Source organism: Papaver somniferum, chromosome 9 (assembly GCF_003573695.1).
Source record: "Papaver somniferum cultivar HN1 chromosome 9, ASM357369v1, whole genome shotgun sequence".
Taxonomy (NCBI): Eukaryota; Viridiplantae; Streptophyta; class Magnoliopsida; order Ranunculales; family Papaveraceae; genus Papaver; species Papaver somniferum.
Genome location: NC_039366.1, coordinates 122,860,502 through 122,880,710, shown reverse-complemented (window position 1 = coordinate 122,880,710; position 20,209 = coordinate 122,860,502). Strand labels below are relative to the sequence as shown.

Here is a 20,209-nt window from a genome sequence, read left to right as displayed (position 1 = left end):
CTGCTTCTAGCATCCTTTCTATCTCCTCCGCCACATTCGCTTTGCGTTCCGAAGCCATCTTGCGTGGTTTTTGCCTCACTGGTTTGTAATTCTCTCGGATATATAGTCGATGACAGGAAATCGTTGGGTCGGTTCCTGGCATGTCTTTCAAGCTCCAAGCGAATACATCTTTGTTCACTTTTAAAAGGGAAATCAGACTTTCACGTTCCTCTTCCGGCAACTCTGCTCCGATGTAGGTAGTGTGTTCTTCTTGATCTCCGATTTGTACCTCTATCAGCCTTTCGATCGTCGGTGGCCCTTCTTTCCCTTTCTCCTGATAGGTGAGAGGGAAATACTGTGGTTATTATAACTTCTTCTCAACTTGGAGTATCTCACAGCCCTTCACTTCTGACTTCCGGTATTCCTCCATTGCGCTTTCATGACACTTGTGTGATGTTACTTGATCGCTTCTCACTTTCACTATCCCTGCTGGTGTGACAAATTTTAGACACTGATGGACTTTAGAAGTTATTACCTCCATGGAATTTATCCAATCACGACCGAGTATAGCATTGTAAGGTGCACGACAATCAAGTAGTGAGAAATACTGCATGACTGTCTTTCCTCCTACAGTGGTAGGTAAATTGACTCTCCCAACTGCACTCACGGTTTCGCCACTGAATCCGACAATAGGATTTTCGTCTGCTTCAACCTGTCCTTCGTTGAGATTCATTGAGGAGTATGCTCCAGAAAAGATGACGCTTATCGAGCTCCCAGTATCAATCAAGACACGTCGTACCTTTTACATTCCGATGAGGGCTAGAATAACAATCGCATCATTATGTGGACGATAAACTCCGTCAAAATCGACATTTGTGAATAATATCTCTGTCTTCCCTTCTTCCAAAGTTTCGGTGCCTATCATATTGACATAATCCACTTTGTTCGAATTTCTCCAATCCTGTATTTGCCGTATCTTCAGGCGCGTCGCATTTTCATGAGCTTTTCTTGAAGCAGAATCGATTTTCGCATGGCTCACGAATATTTCTTGCAAATTAAGTGCATTGATACGTGATGGGTCTTTCTTCACGTACTGTTGGAGTTTTCCTTCGTCGACCAGTTTCTGGACCTCGAACGCTAGCGTTCGGCAAGTGTCTGTGGTATGCCCATTGTCGTTATGATAAGCACAAAATTTGCTTTTATCTCTTTTGCCTTTAGTATCTTTGAATAGCGGTCTTGGGATAGGGAGCGAATCTCTGATCTTCTTGTGGAGTTCTCCTAGCCCAATGTTAAGGCTTGGAAACTTCACTCCATCTCTCCTTTGCCCTTTTTTAGACTCGCTTATTTCTTCATTTCGGCCTTTCGAGCTTTCACGATTCTTTTTCTTGGAGTCTTCCTCTGGGTTGCGTCTCACTTTGGATGGCATTTCTGCTGCCCCTTTCGTCCGTGATAGTTTTGCTCTTTTTTCTTTTTCTGCCCTTGCGTAGCTATCTGCCCTTGCATATAGTTCTTTGAGGTTTCCTACCGGTTGCACGGTTAAGGAATTGAATATGCCGAACTCATCATAAGGCAAGGCATTCTTGTACGCTTCAATGATGAGCCCAGCATTAACCTCGCCGACTTCTCCAACCTCTTTGCGAAACTGTTGGTTGAAAGCTGCCAGACTTTCATTCGTTTCTTGACGCAATCCAAATAAAAGACTGCTACCTTTTTTTCTTCCCAGATTGATCTTATACTGCTAGACAAACGCGTCTGAAAGCATCCCAAATTTCGAAATTAAATTTGATTCCAACTGTGAGAACCAAGTTAAGGCTTTACCCATCAGTGTCACAGGAAAAGTTCTGCACAACAACTCATCGCTATATCCCCACAGACTAATTGAAGCTTGAAAATGTTGGACATGTTCCACTGGATCGCCGCTTTTTCCGTCGAATAATTCCTTGAACTGGGGCTGCACAAAGTTTGCTGGTGGGCGGAACTGCCTTATTTCTTCGACGAAAGGTGAGTCCATTGACCTTTTCATCGCTAAAACTTGTAGCCTTTCTTCTCTGGATTGTTTCCGATCTAGCACCTGCTCGATCATTTTGCTTAGCTTTCTTTTGTTGAGTTCCTCAATTTGTGACGAATCTCCTTCATTTTCTCGACGGATTCTTTCATTTGTGACTAACTCCTTGTTATGCCTTGATTTTGTTTTTTCATGTTTATATTTCTTCGAGCGGCGGTTTTCGTCATAATTCTCCTTTCTTTTTCGCCCGTCGAGATACCCCTTTCTTCTTCGATCGTTGAGGTACTGCTCCCTTTCGCGCCTGTTGTTCTGCCAATTGCTTGGTCCAGATTGTCGCTCGGCTTCTTCGATGAAGCGATTACTTTCGTAGCGGTGATTCGGCTCACGATCCTTAGTAGCTTGTCTTTCGGGTGATCTATGTCTCCCGTCGCGATCATTCCACCCGTGTCATTCTCGCCAACCTTCGTATGAAGGTTGTGCATGTCGGTGCGGAGTGACACTTTCCGAATGCTGGGTACTACCAGTTTGTGGTCTCTTTTCTAGAGACGCTTTCAGTAGTCGGTTTTCCTTTTCTAACTCTTGCAATCTTTCTCGCAGAGTCAAGTCCACTGGTGTTGCCTCTGTCCTATCCGCTTGCACAATACGCGAGGCCAGACGAAGGCCCCTATTGGCGAGGGAGTTCGGACGTGCGTTTAGCATATTTGTTTGTGGTTGGTTACCACCTCTTGGAGATACATTAAGATTGACAGTAGCACTTAAAAGTGGAGTTGGGATACGTACCCATCGATTTACTCTACTTATCCCCTAGGGATAAGTTCTTGCAGAAGGACACCTTGATGTTGTTGTTGCCGGTGACGTTTCAACTCCTTCTTGAAATGGATGATCGACGTCGTTGTGATTCCCTCGGACTCTGGCGTCGACGTTGTCATTCCCATCATTTTGATTTGCTTGTGATGCTGCCATGGATTTTGATGTTTTTTTTTTGAATAAATCCTTCTCTGCCCCACGGTGGGCGCCAAAAGATGTTGTAACAAAAATGTTCCTACAACAATCCTCGAGATTCGTACGGAAATGACGTAATCTTATCCGTTGGATGGCGTAAGATTAATACTTGATGGATGTTTTGTAGACCGTTGAGATAATCCACAGATTTCCTCGTGATTCGTGCTTGTTGATGAAAGAATTCCTGCTCAGCTCTTCAATGCTCTTGGCTTCTTAATATTCTTGAAGAAAAGAGGGGGGTACCTGCAAGGAAACTCCGATGCCTCAATGAGGAAGGAGCTCTAAACATGTTTTAGTGGAGAGAAAAGGATTAGGATTGTGTACCTCTACTGTTAAATCCCTCCTCTATTTATAGGTAATAGAGGTTATGTATCCAGTCAATTACCTATATGCATTCGTTGTGATGATGTACCTGGACCAAATGTCGTCCTGGTTCATCACTGCTAGAATCAAAATTATGTATCTAGACATTTGAAAATGAACCTGGTCCAATAGCTAACCTTTATTCATTCTCTTCTTTTAGGATGACCAGGTCAATTAATGTATTTAGACTAAATACAAGTCCAGATTAATTCTAACTTCTTGGTTTGAATTAATGCCTGGTCTTACCCTTAACAAATTCATCCACCTTTTTAGGTTCAATGAATATAGTCACCTTTAATAAGGTTATCAGATTGGGTTTTTGAATCCTAATGGATCTAGGCTCCTGCCCATGACCCAATATTTCTGCTTAAGTCTAATGGGCTGCAGATCCTATCAAGCCCATTTGATAATTATATGGTCCAAACATTTAGATTGTCCACCGTAGGGATGGCGTTCTAAATAGCCAACCATAGCAACATTTGAGCTTTAGGTGGAACCTTTTTATTCTAAACATGTTTGAAATCATCTCCAGCTCCATTTTGTTGTTGCTGCATCAGCCATTTGTAACCCTCTTTTGATATGTAGATCAATGATGTGATATAGCTGATGGAGTCTGCCAATGCCACCAGTTGAGGGGGAGCACCGATTAAGGATAATAAACTATCCAGTTCAGCCTTTCATCACTTGGGTTTTGAAATATGTGTAAGCTTTTTTATGAGTTGTGGAGAATGCCACTTGAGATTTCCAGGGGTCTAACCAAAATTTTGTTGATCTCCCATCACCTATGTGCATCTCCATATTCCAGTGCACTACTCCCTTTTCATCTCAGTTCTTTCCAAAACCCTCTCCCATAAAAATCCTTGCACTCTTTAGTTATTAGATCATCTTTTTCTGTCAGAGTTTTATGCTGTATGAATTTTCTCGAGAGAGCTTCTAATTTCATGAGAGTATCTCCAACTCCATTTGCTTAGTGCTAGAGCCTTCTTTGTTGCTTTGAGTTTTCTGATGCCTAAACCTCCTAGCTTCTTTGGCTTGCACACTCTTTCCCAAGTAATCCAGTTGATCTTTTTCTTTTCATGAGTTGACCCCCGCAAGAAATCTCTCACATGCTTGGACATTTTCTTTTCTATAGATGCTGGCATTTGAATTAGAGACATGTGAAGACTGGCCAATGCATTCCTAAATCACACTATATGTACCTATAGGCTATACGGTTGTTACGGTATTAGTACATTGATAAAGTCTTGTCCAACAATATTAACTAAATAATAGCCCAAGTACCAACAAGCCTTTACAAAGGAAGTACGTCCCAGCACTAAGACAATACATAAGCCTTCCCTACTAGCGGGATGGATAAGAAGTTGAACCTCTTAAAACATACTTATCAAAGGTAAAAAGAAAGTCTAATGTTTGGTTGAGACACCAAAGAATTTGAGTCACTTTTTTGGAGAACTGGTACGTGGGAAAGCACTAAACGGCCGATATTACTGTTATCACGACATTGTCACCGTTCAGAACCACCCCCAAAAATTTAAAACCTACCCAAACATCATTTTTTAGAGGCACTTTTTCAGATTCCTTTTTTTAGCCTCCTTAAAATTTTAAGTAATGGTTATTAGTTATTACTGAGAATTCAGCTTATTTTCGGTTATAATTAATGGTTGTTATTTAGATTCTGGGCGTTTTCATTTTTTGTTCCCCAACTGTTAGTTATAATGGAAATGCTGGTACCGTCCAACCGGTAAGTTTCCTCTTTTCTCAAGACGGGGGCGGCCGTCAACATAAGATATTTGTTATGTGGATGATATATGTTAAGCTTTACACGGAGTTGGCAACTTCAAGTTTTGGACATGTTAGAAGAAGAATATTGTTAAATCCACATCAGGACATCATTTATGTCTCAGTCTCCTTAAGATTTTTGCTAGTTTTGGGTAAAGTTTACTGTCTATATATGTTCATCTGTGTGTTCGCTGACGAATACAAGGTAGCAAGATAAGAAGGAAACCAAAGTATGCTTTGCCCTTGAGAAGAAGTTTATCTAGCTACGGTGAGAAATGAAGATATGAGGAATGGGATGGATAAGGGTAGATGTAGATGCGTGAGGTGACAAGTCCTTTTCCCCTTTGTGAACTTGAGAATGGACCCCAATTGACAAAAGGTCTCTATTATCACTAGTGCCCTGCCCTATGTATATGTTCCTCTGTTGGCTCTTGGCATGCAGTACGAAACCATGCATGTATGCATGCAACAACCAAGAAAGTCCCAATGTAGAGATTGTTTTTCTTTCTTTCTTTAGATGCAAATCCATGTAGGGATTGCACACCAAATATCCGATAGCAAACCATACACACGATGAAGAAGCATTATTGATCTAAAGGACCATATATCTGATGGTTTCGGATCTTAATATAATGACCATTATCTGTATGTATCAATGAAATGGTCACAGAAAGTTTGGAATGAGAGAGCGAAAGAGAAAGGGATCTAACGCATAATTTACGTAGAGAAAATGATAAACGGAAATGAATGAATGTTATTGGCTTGAACTGGATATTTCTCTCGATATTATGAAACATGGTTGATGAAGACGCATGTGAGAAAAAAGAAAACACGGGGAAGTAAAAGAAAAATCAAAAATTTCTTTTGTCTTGTGAGAAAATGTGGGATCCTGTATCTGAGGGAGTTTGGTCTCATTGAAAAAAGGCCCAAATCATTTTGGTAGCTACACCTGCATGGCTTTTCATGCACATCACGAGCCTTCCGTTCAAAAGATTTTGGATAATTTTCGTTAATTTTTGGTTTGGTCAAAGTGTTTTTGTATCTGTGAGCTTGTGATTCTACCAACATCACCTTCACAGGCGGAAAAACGGACGATATATTCAAACACCTAGCCACGTCTTTAGTTGAAACTTGACAGTTCCAAAATTTCTATGCAAATATCTGAATTTATGCAGCATAAATCTAGTCATTGTGTAGATTTTAATTGAACTATCATTGTTACATTAGTCAAACATTAATTTGACAAGGCAGTGCAAAAATATATGCCATATTGGGCTATTGTCTTGCCATCTTCTCCGATGGATGGCAACTCAGGCTATGGTACGATCCTGATCCTAGTTTGTTGAACTTTTAAATTTTTTTTTTTTTTTTTTTTTTACAAAAAAAGAAAGATATCGCCTCCTCCGTTTCAGGAAAATAAAATAAAATGATATTTCACTTATTCATTTTTTCTGTAGCGGACGGAGTAAAAAGTTAAGGCTAAAATAAACCGGTTTTGCTTATGCCTAAACTACTAAGCGAACACCAATAAATGGTTTGCAGTTGAGGCCATCTTAGATCCTAATCAGTCCTCACTGACACCAATAATCGAGTGTGAATGTGTATCCAACTCAGCTACAGGCTTACAATGCGCACAAAGAACACGAAATGCAGATTTTCCAGTAAGCTTCCCAATTCCAAATCTATGAGATATGAATCTAAAGGCGCATAAGCGAATCGTACACTTGAACAACTTGGTCTCAGGGTCGGTTTAGCTCTAGAAAATATCCCACTGCAAGGCTCCAAAGAGTCTCTTTTTCGCATCAAGTTGGCTCAGAAAAAGACACAAAAAAATATCAAAGTCATTATCAAAAATCGAAGTCACTGTACACAATTATGACCATTCAGACTGAATTATCTGAATAATCAAAATCTCAAATCCATTGGCAAAACAACTTATCTTTGAAAATTCACAACATCTAACGGTTTGAATCAACTAACTAGACTCATTCACACAAAAACGCTTTGAAAAGATAGTAGTACATTTTTGGAGATTTTTTTCAAGTACTGGTCTGCAAACCATTTCCTTTATATAACCTAAAAATAAATTAACAGCTCATCTCATCTCATCCAGTTTGCCTCAACTTCTCCTCTGTAAATATCATTCTGTTCTTTATAATCCAAAGAAGAACAGAATTTACTTCTGCCGGAAAATCTTATCCAATTTGGTTGTAGTTATATTACCTTATATGGTATCAGGAATCTAGCCGGATATGATCGGCAGATAGTCGGAATCCGGTAGGTTTTTTGAGTGAGCATTTGTAGACACTTATCTCTAATATTAATCTTTTTCTAAGCTTTTCTCTCTAGCCCCATCTCTATTTTCCATTCACCATCTCTGCTTTTCATTGAGAGAAATGGGAGCTGCAACTTGTTTGCAATTGTCACAGACACTAGCACCTCAAATTCACTGTTATTCATCTTCTTCTACGAGAGGAATCAGTCATAATGATCGTGTTCTTGCTCCTCGTTTCAATCGTTCTTCTCTGTTCGGATTGAATTCCACAAACTCACTTAAGTTTCAATCTCCCGAACCTCGTCAGAACTTAAACTTAATGAAGACAGCTTGTAGTGCAAATTTCAATCAGTTCTCCGGTGAAGAAGAAGATTTATCCGATGAAGAATTTTCTAAGCAAATTCTTGAATTGGCGAAAAAGTTTCAGCTTTCCGGGGGCGCTGATGATTCCTCAGAAACTAATAATAACAATAACATTAGTCAATCGGTAGATTCAGAAACTAAAATAATTTCTGAATCGAGGTTCAAAGAATTTGAATTTAGTAAAGAATTCGGTTTTTTGAATGAAAAAATTAACAGTAGAATTCCGTTTCCTGAGCAACCGGAATGGGCAGGAACCGTAGATATAATTCCAGCAGTGATCGAAAGAAAAGCAAACAGTGTCGATCTACCGATATCTCTTCGGATTATAAAGCGAAAGAATCAATGGGAAGAAGGGTTTAAAGAAGCAGGGGAAGTCGCTTCATGTTCAGTAAAGAAAGCATTTTCGTCAATGGTGTTTATAATCAGAGAAATCCAAAGCTACACTTTACAAATGAGAGAAGTCTTGTTCTACGAGAATGTTCAAGGAATTCTTTCTCGAGTTCAGAAAGAAATGAACGCGTCTTTCGTCTGGTTATTTCAACAAGTTTTCTCTCATACCCCAACTCTAATGGTTTCTGTTATGATCCTCCTTGCGAATTTTACAGTTTATTCGATGTCGAATAATACTGCAATTGCATCTCCAATCATTCCACCAGTAGTGGCAACCGAGAGTATCCAAGTAACCGAAAGTTATCAGACGATTCAGCCAAAACCAGTGTTTGATTCTTCATCAATCAAGAATTTCTCTGTCTCACCAATCGGAGGAAATAACAATGGCAATGGCAATGGGAAGATTAAGTTAAATGCAAGTGGAGCGGAAGGTGGGGATGGAAATTTATCATCTACTTCGAATTTGCGTCGTTCGATTCTTCCAGATGAAATATCTCAAGAAGTTTCGTCAATTGGAAACACTAAAGAGATAGTAATGCGAGAAGAAGAAGTGAAACTATGGAATTCAATGGTTGAAGAAGCTTCAAAAACAAGAGACGAAAGTTTAGATGAAGAAACAATGAAACGATTCGTATCCCCTGTAAAACTTGAAGTCGAACAAGAAGATTTCACCGTATATTTCAAGACTGAACTTCTTTACCAACTCGCTTTGTGGAAAGAACCTCAGAACCCTCTTCTTCTCTCTAACTACGCCCAGTTTCTCTATCTCGTCGTTCATGACCATGACAGGTAATTTGATTCTTCGGTCCCGGCCATGTTTTTTTCTCTGTTTCACACTCACTGCGTTAACCCCGAGTCAGATTTTGCCACTCTTGAACATGGATAAGGTTACAAAAATGCAGCATCAATGCATTACCGAGGCATTTCTAACAGTTTTTTTTTGTTTTACTTTGATTTTTGACAGAGCGGAAGATTACTTCAATCGTGCAATTAGTGTTGAATCAGTGGCACCAGATGCAGAAATTCTAAGTCGTTATGCGAGTTTCTTATGGCTAGCAAAGAAAGATATAGGAGCAGCGGAAACAACATACTTGGAAGCAATAGCGGCAGAACCAAGCAACCCATTCTATGCATCAAATTATGCTCATTTTCTATGGAGTACCGGTGCTGATGATACTTGTTACCCATTAAACTCTCCTTCCAATTCTACTTCTTTCAGTACCACCAATGATGCTTAGATATATTAAGACTAGTATATACGATGATGTAGGTTTAGCTCATAAGTCCCTTATAAAACTAGTCACTGCTCTCTTTATCTACATCTTTTTTTCTCATTTTTTTCTCAAAATTACTTGTAATTGATTCAAATTTCATAGCATCAATCAATATAGGATATGAAATGAGATACGAAAGAGATGAATTATCTAACAACTAGACCGAACTTAGCTTTTTCAGTTTTATGTCTTAGTGAAATTAGTCCCCCTTAGCAGCCTTCTTGAGGAATTAAGTTTTTCAAAATTCGTCAGGGAAATAAATAGTAGGGAGAAAAACTAGTAAGATATCTAAAATTATTTTATTTTGACTTTACACAATTGACTATATGAAACGGGAAAAGTATTCTGGAAACCAGGCCAAGATAGCCGTTGAGGATAGAGTTAGGGATGCATGAATACACCCACTATCATACAGATCATCATTAGTGGGCTTGTTATAGCTGGATGGAACAGAATTTGCGCAGTGTTAACTGACATGGATTTTGTTCATCTTTTTATAGAGATTAATTTATCGGCCGATAACTTGCAAAAAAAAAAAAAAAAAAAAGAAAAAGAAAATGAAAAAGAGAGTGGTGGTTTGGCAAGAGGTGAATTATCCTTCCTGTCAAATGTAGAACCTCTAAATCAATAACATTTTTTTTTTCATGTTTCCAATTGTTTGTGTGGGGCTTGGCCCTGGTAGGTGACTTATTCTGATTCCGGGTTCCGTGTTTTTTTTTTGTTTTTTTTGGGCATCTATACCGTCGGTTTCTACCATATATGGCATATATTTGGGATTTGTCATCTATATCGTCAGTTCTACAATATATTGTCAGACAACTGTTGAATGTCAGGGAGCACTCTTAGTGAGACTAGCTATATTTGGCATATATACCTGTTAATGGGCAAAAACTGTTTCTGCTGATTTTGGTAATTTCGGTGAGTGGGTCAGAAACAAATCTAAACCCTAAATAAATGTACTGCACGGGAGTATTTTAGATTCGAAAGATCAATCTATACAAATCTGGCCTAAACCAAGAAATGGTCGTTCCGGATTTGCTTCGGTCACAAAGAGGAGGAGAAGGGCTGGTTCAGGGAGGGAAGCGAAGAGAGTGTTGAGACCAGAGCAGTTCTGGAAGAGTAGTACTTGACTTGTATCAGAAGATGAAAGCTTTGAGAAAGCTAGCAAGAGTTGCCTTTCTGAGTGTTGTATTTCTCCCTGATCAAAAACTTGTGTTTTGGTGGAAATAGGTAAAACCTATTTATACAAGTCTAAGTGAAACGTACTCTGGCCTCGTAGGAAAAGAAACAGATGAGTTAAATGGGAAGAGGTGGTAACGCCTGGTATTGATGGAATTTGATGGAATTGATGTTCCATAATGAAATAGAGTTTCACCATTACTTCCTGCATTTATTAACCGTTTTATTCTTATTACACCTTCTTGAAACGGGCATTTGTGTATGCCGCACGTTGTAGACCGTCAAACCAAAACCTTAATGAGCATCCCCCAGTTTGTGACATACGTTTTGATGTCTCGAGTGTTTTCGTGGAAAACATGTAGCATGTCGCTGGTGTTTGATAAGTTGAGCTTGAGATACTTGTCGGCTCGGTGGCGACCTTCGACGGTCGAGATTTTGTATAAGAGGAATCGTGGCCTCTGATGTAGGCGCGACATGCTAAAGTGCAAGGGTTGCACAGCATGTGCCAATGGCATGTGTTGCATGCCTTGGTGCTGGGTAGCACGTCGGGTGCAAGTGGTAATGCCAAAGTGCAAGTGTTGCACGGCATGTGCCAATGGCATATGTGGTATTCCTTGGCCCTAGGATGCACGGCTTGGCATGCCAAGTTGCAAGGGTTGCATGGCATGCGCCAATGGCGTGTGTGGCGGCTTTGGCCCTAGGCATGCCAAGTTGCAAGGGTTGCATGGCATGTGCCAATGGCGCGTGTGGCAGCTTTGGCTCTAGATTGCACGGCTTGGCATGCCAGGTTGCAAGGGTTGCACGGAATGTGCCAATGGCGCGTGTGGCGGCTTTGGCCCTAGGTTGCACGGCTTGGCATGCCAGGTTGCAAGGGTTGCACGGCATGTGCCAATGGCGCGTATGGCGGCTTTGGCCCTAGGTTGCACGACTTGGCATGCCAGGTTGCAAGGGTTACACGACATGTGCGAATGGCGCGTGTGGCGGCTTTGGCCTTAGGCATGCCAAGTTGCAAGGGTTGCACAGCATGTGCCAATGGCACGTGTGGCGGCTTTGGCATGATTGCCATATCCTGCGTGTTTATTTTTGGTTTGGCATGGTTGCCATATTTTGCACAATGATTGCATGGTACATGCAATTGATATGTTTTGTGTGATGAGTGCACGGTGCGTGCATTTTGGCATGTTTGCCATGCTTTTGCGCAATGATCGCACGGTACGTGCAATTGCTATGTTTTGTGCGATGTTTGCACGGTACGTGAATTTGGCATGTTGCGTGACATGTGTGAGTGGCATGATTGCCAGGCTTTTACTTAGTGATTGCACGGTGCGTGCAATTGCTATGTTCTGCACAATGATTGCACGGTGCGTGCATTTGGCATTCTTGCCATGCTTTTTGTGTAATGGTTGTGCGGTATGTGTGAACTTAGGGTTTCGCGCATCGAAACCCTAATTTAGTATTTGAAGTACCCTGGTAATTTTGACATAAGCGTGTTAAATGCTCTAATAAATATGCTAGTTTCACCGGTGATGTCATGCTATACGTGAGGTTTTACGGTTTTACCCCTTGTTCAAAAACCACCATCAACATTAAGTCCCCTGCTTAGCTTGGAACAGGGGCCTTGTTGCGAGGTAAGCATAAGATGGTGACAGACGAGGATAGAACTGAGACAGTAAGTCGTAAAAGAGGGCCGAGGAGATTTGTCTGACCTTTTTCGAGACGTAAGTAAGAATCCACAATCCTCGCATCTGGTAGCTTTGCACAAATCCCAATATGACTAGGTGTCTTTGGGGTCAGGCTTTGGAACGCGAGCGGAGCTGCTATCACAAACTTGTCATGAATGGGGCTTGTCAGTACAAATGGGATTAGAATGGGCGTGGTACGTTTGGCAGAGCATGACGTTGGCAAGGAAGGCATGGCTAGCGCGGACTGGCAAGGCTGGCGCGGATTGGCTGGCCGACGCGGATTTTGGCAAGGCCGACATTGAGCACTTGATAGGGTCGGTGCTAGCAAGGAAGATGCATGCGTTTTTGGGAAGTGGCCAAGCTTGCTATTGCGGGCCCGGCTGCCTTTCTTCATGCACGTTTTTGAAAAGGGAATCCTTCCCTTATTCGAAGTCTCCAACCATCACGCCTATAAAAGAGGTTATCCACCCTTTATTTTGTAACTTTGTTTCTCCATATCTTTGCGTTAGCAACAAAGTGGTAGGGCGAGTTAACATTCCAGGTATGTCTTCCGGCGCTCTTTCTCAAATTAGTTCTTCCTTGTTGTTTTTTTTGTCATGCAAAACTCTAGTTGTATATATGCTTCGCATGAATCCGTAGAAAATACTGTTCTTCCATATCTTCGTAGAACTTAGTCATAAATGTGATTCTCGTGAACCTGTAAACTTTCGTTATGAATACTGCGGCAGTGTGTTTGTGAAAACCTAGTTGCTTAGGGTTTTCCCTTATTTTGGTGTAGCCGTGTGTGGGTGATAATTTCTTCTTGTCTTGCCTTTTGATTTAGATACCTTGTTAGCAAAACAACACAAGAAACTCCGGCAAGATGTCACCCGGGCAAAGTCTTGCTTTACCAAAAGATGTTAGTAGTTCTAAGCCAAACACGGATGATGACTTCTTCACAAAGCCCCTTGCCGCAGCCCAAAAAAATCATCCCAATTTCGTGCCGATCCTCTTGACCGGTTCAGAAGATGAAAGGAGGACCCGTTCGGTCCGACCAGAGAGTGTAATACGGTTTTGTCTTCATAGAGGAGAGTATTTTGATTCCCATATTGACTTTAGAATGTGTCAAAGCCCGTTGCGCTCCTTCGACATATAGATTGAGTTTATGGTGAGCCAGGAACACGTAAGTGCTAACTTGACCCGAGCGCAGATCATTGATGCTGTTAGGGCATCTGCAAATCTTCAAATTAGGAAGGATATTCCTGGTTTAGTTGCCTTTATCTCCATATGGTGTCCGAACACTCATAAAGTCGTATGTAGGTGGGATGAAATGACTTCCTCCTTAGAAAGCGTGGCTCTTCTGTTGAATCTTCCCGTAACAGGAAACCTAAATATCCAACTGGAAGAAGATGAAGAAAAGATGCGAGCCACTCTTGTTGCGAAGTCGAAGGATTTCGTTCGGAGAGAATGAAAAGTGCTTCTACGGCTGGTGGGTGTCCCAATGGTTCCCGGACGAGCTGGACCCGAGTTAAAAGAATAGTACACTTCATGTTGCGGCATTCTTGGCTCTCTGGTTGTCCAGGGATGTTTTCGATGACGGTTCCAGCAAGAAAGAGATAAGACAAGAGCTTCTGATGATTGCCATAAAGTTAGCGAAAGGCGTAGTTCTCCCCAATGGTAGCTTGTTCCTTGGTTCTATGTATACACATCTGGATCACCTGGTTGCGGACATGCATGTTTCAAACGGTTATATGAAAGTGGACTCGTATCCTTCAAGCGTGGTTGTGGGAGAATTTTGAGAAATATGCTCCGAAGCCGTTGCCTTCACTTCCCGCGAGTTGGGGAGGCTCCAGAATTCTCCAATGGGTGAACATGTGTCCAAGAGTCGGACCGAACTTTATTAGGTTCCTTGACAAGTCACACGAAGTCAATTTTTGCTCGTGGGCCCCGGTGCATGCGTCCGTAGTTCAGGGTAACACCTTTGCTTCTGCTCCAAATATGACTTTGCTTTCCGAAGGTAACCTGAGTGTTGGTGAAAACTTGTTTATGCGGAATTGCACGTCTGGTTGTATGCCGTCTTTCTTTAGGGGGTCTTTCCAAGTGGCTTCTTATAATATTGATCGTGTTGCCCGTCACATGGGTTTCGACCAAGGGATCCCCTTTGCTCGTCAACCAGTTGCTTCAGAGAATCCGTTGTCGGTCGTCTTCAATGCCAGCGTTCTTGTACCGGGTACGCGTCTACCCTTCTTTCCCTTGGAAAGAGTTTCTTCGACAACCTTCAAGTATAATGAGTTCTGGAAAGATGAGTTCCTTACTATCCGCGGATTTGTGAATCACATGGTGGCACCCGTTGTAGACCCTCCCCTGAGGTTTTGACAAAGCATCCGATGTTGAGGGATCCTTCTGCAACTAAGCGAAAGTCGCCTTGTAAAGTGGATAGTCCCCAGGTGAAGGAACGAAGGTCGAAGAATTGCGCTGGTGGATTTCGGTCGGTTTCGACAGACTCGGCGACCCCCGTGTCTTTCAATTCTCCCAATATTCAGGTAGGTGTCTCCCCTGGCTCAACTAAAACGTGTAAATCTTCATTTTGTTTCTGAACTTTTGCATCTTGTTCCTACCAGGGTTTCGGTAGTGTGCACGCATTTACTGCACTTGCTCGTCGTCAGGAAATAACACCTCTTCCGATAAAGTACGGCAGTGTTGAGCCCTCTAGGGAAGAGTCAGAGAAAGAGAAGAGTTCAGAACACGAAGGTATCTCTTCTGGCAGCAGCACTGGATCTTCTTCGGGAAGCGGATCGGTGAGTCTTGCACATGTTTTTTTTTCTTTTCCTTTCTTTCTTCTTTTTCGAAAACGTCTAACTCAAGATTACAGGAAGGATCTGATTCTGGAGACGATTCTGAGATAGAGGCTTGTGAAGATTTTCCTTTAGCTGCAGCGACTGCTATTGGTGCTTTGGATATGGAGGTTGATCATACGAAAGGCATGGATGCGGCTCGAACAACAGAGAATGCTCTGACGACTGTCAACGAAAGCGTGGAAGAGAACCCCTTGCCGGATGTGGGTCTGGTTGCAGGCGCCACTTTCGATCCCCCGTACTTGGTTCCTTATCCAGGTCATGTGCTGGTCGGTGGCTTCAGCGTGCTGGCTAAGTACAAAGTGTTGTACACCAAAATCTGGGAAAGGTATGAATATATCGCCACAACCAGGAAGATCACCAGTCTATTTGCGCTGGTCAAACGTGTGGAGGAAGCTCTGTCTTCCATCGAGGATATGTATGAAGTGACCGGCCATACCGTTTCTGAGGATGTCATCGTCAGTTGGAAGTATCATTGTGATATGTTCATAGAAAATGATTTCAACGCTTCGTGGTTCGTCAAGGGCTTTGCTGAGATCCAGAAATTGAAAATTGTAGTAGCCGAGAGTCTTTCTGCAGATGAAATCGCACAGCAGGAGGCAGAAGTCGAAGAATTGTCCAAGACGTTGACTCTGAAGAGGTAAGCTCTCGAGGATGCAAGGGAGGCTTTCTCCAAGAAGAGCAGACCCATGTTGGATAAATTTCCTTGAATGTTCCTCTGTCTTTTCCAAACTTTCGCTTAGGTTCTCTCTTTTTTTTTTGAAAGGAAAACAAAGTGCCTATTTTAACGTTTGATTGATTTTGATAGATGGTTGGTATTTTATGAGGATATTGGGTTATTTTGAAATGAATGGTTTTAATAGTATTGCTCTGGTTGTGACTTGCGAATAGGATATTGCTTTCATGAAAGTGTGTGTCGGTAGTTGGCATAAGATCAAATAGCACGATGGTTTTATCGAGAACCTAAAAGAATAAATCGTATATTCCGTCTAGTCTGGACTTATTCAGTGTTCCTGGGTCTTCTGATGAAAACAAGATCCTTCCCGTGTAAAACCGATTTTGTATGCAGTGTTGTCGTGACTGCGGAAAGCCTCCAGTCGCTTTTGGAGTTTCCTGGTGATCGAATCGTTTGCTTTCAGTTATTGTGAAGTCCCCAACCATCTCTTGCAGCTTACGACTGGTAATCAGGTTGTCTGGTAGTCGAGTTGTAGATCTCTGAATAGATTGCTTGTTTCTGCCATCCTGATGTCTGGATCGAAGTATGAGATCGATTCTTGAAAGCTGATATTGTATCCAAAAGATCAATCTCCCACTGTGGTCGCCAATTGTTTATGGGCAAAAATCGTTTCTGCTGATTTTGGTAATTTCGGTGAGTGGGTGAGAAACAAGTCTAAACCATAAAAAAATGTACTGCACGGGAGTACTTTAGATTCGAGAGATCAATTTATACAAATCTGGATTAAACCAAGAAATGTCCGTTCCGGATTTGCTTCGGTCACAAAGAGGAGGAGAAGGGCTGGTTTAGGGAGGGAAGCGAAGAGAGTGTTGACACCAGAGCAGTTCTGGAAGAGTAGTACTTGACTTGTATCAGAAGATGAAAGCTTTGAGAAAGCTAGCAAGAGTTTCCTTTCTGAGTGTTGTATTTCTCCCTGACCAAAAACTTGTGTTTTGGTGGAAATAGGTAAAACTATTTATATAAGTCTAAGTGAAACGTACTCTGGCCTCTTAAGAAAAGAAACGGATGAGTTAAATGGGAAGAGGTGGTAACGCCTGGTATTGATGGAATTTGATGGAATTGATGTTCCATAATGAAAGAGTGTTTCACCATTACTTCCTGCATTTATTAACCGTTTTATTCTTATTACACCTTTTTGAAACGGGCATTTGTGTATGCCGCACGATGTAGACCGCCAAACCAAAACCCTAATGAGCATCCCCCAGTTTGTGATATACGTTTTGATGTGTTGTAGTCTTAAATTTGCGGTAAATACGGATTCGATGCTCGGACTTGAATAGATTTAAAAACAAAAATATATACACAATATGTCACAAGATCAAGAGGAACCAGGACTCAGGATTCCAATGTGTTTCATATTCAAGTGGCTCAGAAAATAATCTTAGGCGATTATAGCTCAAAATAAAACAAGTATTAACTCTATCTTTGCCAAATTAGATTCCATAAAATATTACTTGTATATTATAAGCATGGCACATCAAGAATCCCTAGGACTAAGCATGTTCCATCAAACAAAATCACAAGTAATTAATTGAAATCATAAATCAATTAAAATCGGTGCAAAAAGTGAATTAAGAATTATTTAAATAACCACATGGCTGAAAAACAACTTCCTCCATCATCCCAGTATTGGGGTTTAGCTACTCATGATAATCATGTTCTCAAAATACATACTTGATGCTCAAAATATGATTAAAAGAGTGAAAAATATAATACAGTGAAACTACGACCCTCTTTAAGCGTCCATAAAAGAACGATACCTTAGTGCTGCTGTTGATAAGCGACGCTGGTATTCTGCTGTTGAAGAACGACGCAGGTCCACTGCTGCTAGCACTGTTGAAGAACGACGGTCCTGGAGGGTCCGTTCTTCGTCTTCTTCTTCCTCCTCGAGCAGCAGCAGGAAGCTTTCCTGCAGCTTCCTGTTCTTCGTCTTCCAGCCTCTCTGCTGCGTCTCTGTGGTCTCTAAACTTCCCCAAACTTCTTGATAAAACTTTCTCTCACTTCCCACCAGCCTTTATATACCAATAGGGTCCAAATAACTCGATTAAATCCGAGTTTATCTCCCTTTTTTCTTCACGTGCAGTTGAGAGAGAAATCTCTTTTCTGTTGCTTTGTACGCGTCTTCTGGCAATTTCTTACGCTCCAAACTTCTCCTAATCCTTAAACAAGACTAGATACACTTTACTTCAACGTAAAACTCTCCCAGAATCTCTAAAAATATATTTGAAAACTTCACAGAGAACACGTATTCTGTTTGGACTTTGATCGCTTCTCCCAGCCATTCCAGCCCAAGTTGATCGATAAAATCACTTGCATACGATCTGTTTATTCTTAACAGGCCTAGCCCAATTGATTTCAGGGATTTAATCTCCCTCAAAACTGCCCAGAAATCCAACAGAGAATTATCAGACGTGAACTTAGTTTTCCCGCCAAATTCCATTATTTGAACTTTGAATGTGGTGTCCCCTTAACCAGACCTGGTGTCCCTTTAGCAGCTGCTTGGAAATGGGTCACCCCTTAGTAATTAGGTTACCCCTTATCCAAAATCAAGGGTCCATATAGCAAGTTTCCTCTGGGGCATTTTCCGCACTTTTTTCGGGGTTCCTCCGGGTATTTCTGGGGTACTTCCGGTACACTATCAATGGAGGTTCAAACGCCGCATTTTCAGCCAATTTCGCCGCAAATCCTTATTCTTCTGAAAACACCTACAAATATATAAAATAACCAAATAAGTACAAAAATGGGTGCTAACACTATATACAATTGAGATATATTAGACACATAAATGCGTCTATCATGATGTCTCGAGTGTTTTCGTGGAAAACATGTAGCATGTCGCTGGTGTTTGATAAGTTGAGTTTGAGAGACTTGCCGGCTCAGTGGCGACCTTCGACGGTCGAGATTTTGTATAAGAGGAATCGTGGCCTTTGATGTAGGCGCGACATGCCAAAGTGCAAGGGTTGCACAGCATGTGCCAATGGCATGTGTTGCATGCCTTGGAGCTGGGTAGCACGTCGGGTGCAAGTGGTAATGCCAAAGTGAAAGTGTTGCACGGCATGTGCCAATGGCATATGTGGTATGCCTTGGCCCTAGATTGCACGTCTTGGCATGCCAAGTTGCAAGGGTTGCATGGCATGCGCCAATGGCGTGTGTGGCGGCTTTGGCCCTAGGCATGCCAATTTGCAAGGGTTGCATGGCATGTGCCAATGGCGCGTGTGGAGGCTTTGGATCTATATTGCACGGCTTGGCATGCCAGGTTGCAATGGTTGCACGGCATGTGCCAATGGCGCGTGTGGCCGCTTTGGCCCTAGGTTGCACGGCTTGGCATGCCAGGTTGCAAGGGTTGCACGGCATATGCCAATGGCGCGTGTGGCGGCTTTGGCCCTAGGTTGCACGACTTGGCATGCCAGGTTGCAAGGGTTGCACGGCATGTGCCAATGGCGCGTGTGGCGTCTTTGGCCCTAGGCATGCCAAGTTGCAAGGGTTGCACGGCATGTGCCAATGGCACGTGTGGCGGCTTTGGCACGGTTGTCATATTCTACGTGTTTATTTGTGGTTTGGCATGGTTGCCATATTTTGCACAATGATTGCATGGTACATGCAATTGCTATGTTTTGTGTGATGAGTGCACGGTGCGCGCATTTTGGCATGTTTGCCATGCTTTTGCGCAATGATCGCACGTTACGTGCAATTGTTATGTTCTGCGCAATGTTTGCACGGTACGTGCATTTGGCATGTTGCGTGACATGTGTGAGTGGCATGATTGCCATGCTTTTGCGCAGTGATTGCACGGTGCGTGCAATTGCTATGTTCTGCACAATGATTGCACGGTGCGTGCATTTGGCATGCTTGCCATGCTTTTTGCGTAATGGTTGTGCGATATGTGTGAACTTAGGGTTTCGCGCATCGAAACCCTAATTTAGTATTTGAAAAAGGGTACCATGGTAATTTTGACATAAGCGCGTTAAATGCTCTAATAAATGTGCTAGTGTCACTGGTGATGTCATGCTATACGTGAGGTTTTACAGTTTTACCCCTTGTTCAAAAACCACCATCAACAATACCTTAAGTGTCAAATTTGGTAACACAATCCATGACTTCCAAGGAGTATTGAATGCTCTAGAGAAAACTAAATTGCCTTGGAAATCGTTTACTAGACTTTGGGATTCCATACGTGGATGTCGCATGGTTCCCTACAACTCTAAGGATCGGGCGAATTTCTGAGTTGACTAAGCAGTAAAGTCGTTTTTTCTTCTTCAAATTTTTATTTTCCGCCATTTACAGGATATGATCTTATCTACATGATTATTTTGGTCTTATTAATATGTTTAATCTTTTGTTTAAAAAA

At 41.9% G+C, this 20,209-nt stretch overlaps 2 protein-coding genes across 2 annotated transcripts; one reads left to right on the top strand and one right to left on the bottom strand.

Moving 5' to 3' along the window:
- Positions 1-781: 781 nt before the first annotated feature.
- Positions 782-2,002, bottom strand: LOC113312523. The gene is made up of 2 exons (XM_026561271.1): positions 1,798-2,002; positions 782-1,686 (listed from the first exon to the last, which is right to left on the bottom strand). Exons 1-2 carry the CDS (start codon positions 2,000-2,002, stop codon positions 782-784), a joined length of 1,110 nt encoding a protein of 369 aa, XP_026417056.1.
- Positions 2,003-7,197: 5,195 nt separating this feature from the next.
- Positions 7,198-9,584, top strand: LOC113310841. Its single transcript, XM_026559640.1, has 2 exons — positions 7,198-8,945; positions 9,121-9,584. Exons 1-2 carry the CDS (start codon positions 7,525-7,527, stop codon positions 9,392-9,394), a joined length of 1,695 nt encoding a protein of 564 aa, XP_026415425.1. The 5' UTR covers positions 7,198-7,524; the 3' UTR covers positions 9,395-9,584.
- The last annotated feature ends 10,625 nt before the right edge of the window (positions 9,585-20,209 follow it).

Excerpts from the sequence above, each read along its gene's own strand:
- LOC113312523 (XM_026561271.1), bottom strand. The coding sequence starts at position 2,002 with ATGAAAAGGTCAATGGACTCACCTTTCGTCGAAGAAATAAGGCAGTTC. Across the intron at positions 1,687-1,797 it reads TTTTCCTGTGACACTGATGG|GTAGCAGTCTTTTATTTGGA; the intron begins GTAAAGCCTTAA and ends GAAGAAAAAAAG.
- LOC113310841 (XM_026559640.1), top strand. The coding sequence starts at position 7,525 with ATGGGAGCTGCAACTTGTTTGCAATTGTCACAGACACTAGCACCTCAA. Across the intron at positions 8,946-9,120 it reads GTCGTTCATGACCATGACAG|AGCGGAAGATTACTTCAATC; the intron begins GTAATTTGATTC and ends GATTTTTGACAG.